The 3,091-nt window shown below is 47.4% G+C and overlaps 1 protein-coding gene across 1 annotated transcript; it reads left to right on the plus strand.

Annotated features, from left to right (window-relative positions):
• The first annotated feature begins 2,123 nt into the window (after window positions 1-2,123).
• LOC140245563 (uncharacterized) lies at window positions 2,124-2,831 on the plus strand. Its single transcript, XM_072325128.1, has one exon. The coding sequence runs from the start codon at window positions 2,124-2,126 to the stop codon at window positions 2,829-2,831; it is 708 nt and encodes a 235-aa protein (XP_072181229.1).
• The last annotated feature ends 260 nt before the right edge of the window (window positions 2,832-3,091 follow it).

Here is a 3,091-nt window from a genome sequence, read left to right on the forward strand (position 1 = left end):
TTCAAGGACCACTACTTTGCGTTCATGTCAGACATTATCAACGGTGGTTTCGCCAAACGGGCAAGTGAGGAAGCTCCTGTAGATGCAGTCAATTATACATACCCCATCACGATGTGTACCATTCAAAGAGGAACAAGCTGAGGATCGTGTTCGACCGCTCTGCAAAGTTTGCTGGAACGTGCCTCAATGATCATCTGCTGAAAGGCCTAAACCTGACAAATGACTTGAGTATGATACTGATGAGATTCCAGAAGCATTAAGTAGCAATACTATGTGACATCGAGAAGATTTTTTTTTGTTCAGTTTAGAGTTGAAGAACATGATCGTAACTTCTTACGGTTTCTGTGGTGGGGGGGGGGGGGGTAAACGGCATCCAAAGGGCTCCAGTCGACTACAGAATGACGGTGCACCTTTTTGAAGCAGCCTCCTCGCCAGGTTGCGCCAACTATGGATTGAAGTACCTTGCCAACCAAGAACTATCCTGACGCATCCCGATTTCTAGAGAGGAATTTCTATGTCGACGATGGCGCAGTGAGTGTACGATCCACCAAGGTAGCTATCAAGTTGGCCAGAGAAGCAAGAGAGATTAACAAAGATCAACCAATGACTCGCCGTGGAATTCTCCCTACAGTGGCATTTCTCTATGATCCCTTGGGACTCGTGGCTCCTGTAATACTGAACGAAAAAGAATTCTTCAGGAGATGGGATGACACCTTGCCAGACAATTTGAAACCGGCATGGGAGCAATGGTGCAGAGAACTCCCACTCCTGCAGGAACTCAAGAGTCCAAGCTATCACCATCCCTTGAACTTTTGTGAACCGCTAATTGTGCAACTCCACCACTTCTCGGACGCCAGCATGTTGAGCTATGGCCAGTGCTCGTATGTGCGGCTCGTCAATCAAGAAGAAAGGGTCCACTGAACTCTGATCTTTGCAAAGTCGAGAGTGGCTCCTACCAAAGTGATCACTGTACTCAGGTTGGAGCTAACAGCTGCAGTGGTGCCGGCAAAGGTTGGTGCAATGCTGAGAGAGGAGCTGGAGTACAAAGAGGTCCAGGAATTTTATTGGACAAACTCACAAGTGTTGCTCGACTATATCAACAATGAAACTCACGTTTCACATTTTCGTTGCAAGCAGAGTGCAACAGATCAGGGAAAGAACCTTTCCAGATCAGTGGCACTACATACATGTAAGTACAGACCAGAACCCTGCTCGCTACAGATCAAGAGGCCTCGCAGCAGACCAGTTACAGAATGTCCGACGGTTCCAAAGTCCAGGTTCTCTCTGGAAAACGAACCTGGAGGTGAAGGACATCACTTGCGACCTGAAAGTTGCAGATTCAGAGGTCAAAGCGATTAACCTGACAGCAAGGTCAATTCCTGAACCATTGGATTTGTTACAACGGTTGGCAAGGATCTCCGATTGGTCTATGATGATCAGAGTGCTGGCCAGACTGAGGATGGCGGTGAAAGGGAACCGAGCGTCGTTAGTGCAAGAAAGAAAGGATGCTGATACTCATACTACAACTGACTCACAGGAAGGCTTTCCATGACGAGTTTCAGCAGCTGACCCGCGGCAAACAGTTGAAGAGCACTGGCCGGATCCATGACCTTGATCCATACGTTGATGAAACAGGAATGCTGCATGTAGGTGGCAGACTTAAGGGACTTACCAAAGGTACAGCTCATTCTATAATCTTGCCAAAACACAGTCCAATCACTCGAGCCATTGTACGGCATTTCCACCAGAAGGTCAAGCACCAACGTAGAGGAATCACCCAGAACGAGGTCAAGTCCAATGGTTACTGGATTGTATAGTACGTGAATGGATCCATGGTTGTTACCGATCTGGTGAGAAACTGTTTACTATGCAGACGACTACGCCGACCTGGAGAAGAGCAGAACATGGCAAACTTACCAGGAGATTGCATGCAATCGACACCCCTTTTCACGAACTTTGGCATGGATTGTTTTGGCCCATTCACAGTCAAGAGAGGGCAATCATAAATCAAGCGGTATAGGTTGATTTTTAATTGCTTCTGTACAAGCGGGGTCCAAATCAAAATGCTGGATGATATGTCCACAGACTAATTCATCAATGCTCTACGTTGCTTCATTGCCATCATGGGAGCAGTGCGTCAGGTCAGATGCGATCAAGGCACAAACTTCATCGCAGCGAGAAACGAATTCCAAGCGGCTTTAAACGAACTAGACAAGAACATCGAAATGTATCTCGCAGACCGTCAATGCGAATTCGTCTTCAATGTTCCCCAATCTAGTCATGCCGGCGGGGTTTGGGAGAGGCAGATTCGTACGATCAGAAGCATTTTGAAAGCCACGATAGACACGTGCCCTGGAAGACTCACTGACTCCGCCCTGCGCACGTTTCTCTATGAAGCAATGGCCATCGTTTATAGCCGCCCCCTAACGATGGTCAACATGAATGACCCAAGAGCAGATTCACCACTGACGCCAAACAACTTGCTCACCATGAAAGGCAAGGTTCCACTGCCGCCGCCTGGTCAATTTCCACCAGTTGACATGTACACCAAGAGGACTTGGAGACTAGTTCAGTCATGGTTGGAGCAGTTCTGGTCCCGCTGGAAAAAAGAAATATCTCCTCAGTCTGCAACAAAGGGAAAAAAATGGACCAAGCCACGCCGGAATTTGCAAGTCGGAGACATCGTCCTGGTTACCGACCACGAAACGCCTCGTATGCAGTGGCCACTTGCGATGGTTACATCGGCAAATCCCGATGATGACTGTCTAGTGAGGCAGGTGCAGGTCCGAGTAGGAGTCAAGAGCCTCAACAGACGTGGTTGCCCTAGCTGACAAGAAGCTATCCGAGCTCAAGAGACCAATACAGAAGTTGGTTCTCCTGTTGGAATGTACCCCAACTACCTAAGTTGAGTGAAATGGGTGGGACCATTAAATATTAGGTTTTTATCTTTCATGAGGTTGGTCCAAATACACGCACACCCTTGGAATAGCAATTATGTTTAATGATGTTCAACTGATTGCTTATTCAAGATGAGTTGGGAAACAACTGTAAATGAAAGGATAATGTGTATTGCTCATCTGAGTTGTGTAGT

Source organism: Diadema setosum, chromosome 22 (assembly GCF_964275005.1).
Source record: "Diadema setosum chromosome 22, eeDiaSeto1, whole genome shotgun sequence".
Taxonomy (NCBI): domain Eukaryota; kingdom Metazoa; phylum Echinodermata; class Echinoidea; order Diadematoida; family Diadematidae; genus Diadema; species Diadema setosum.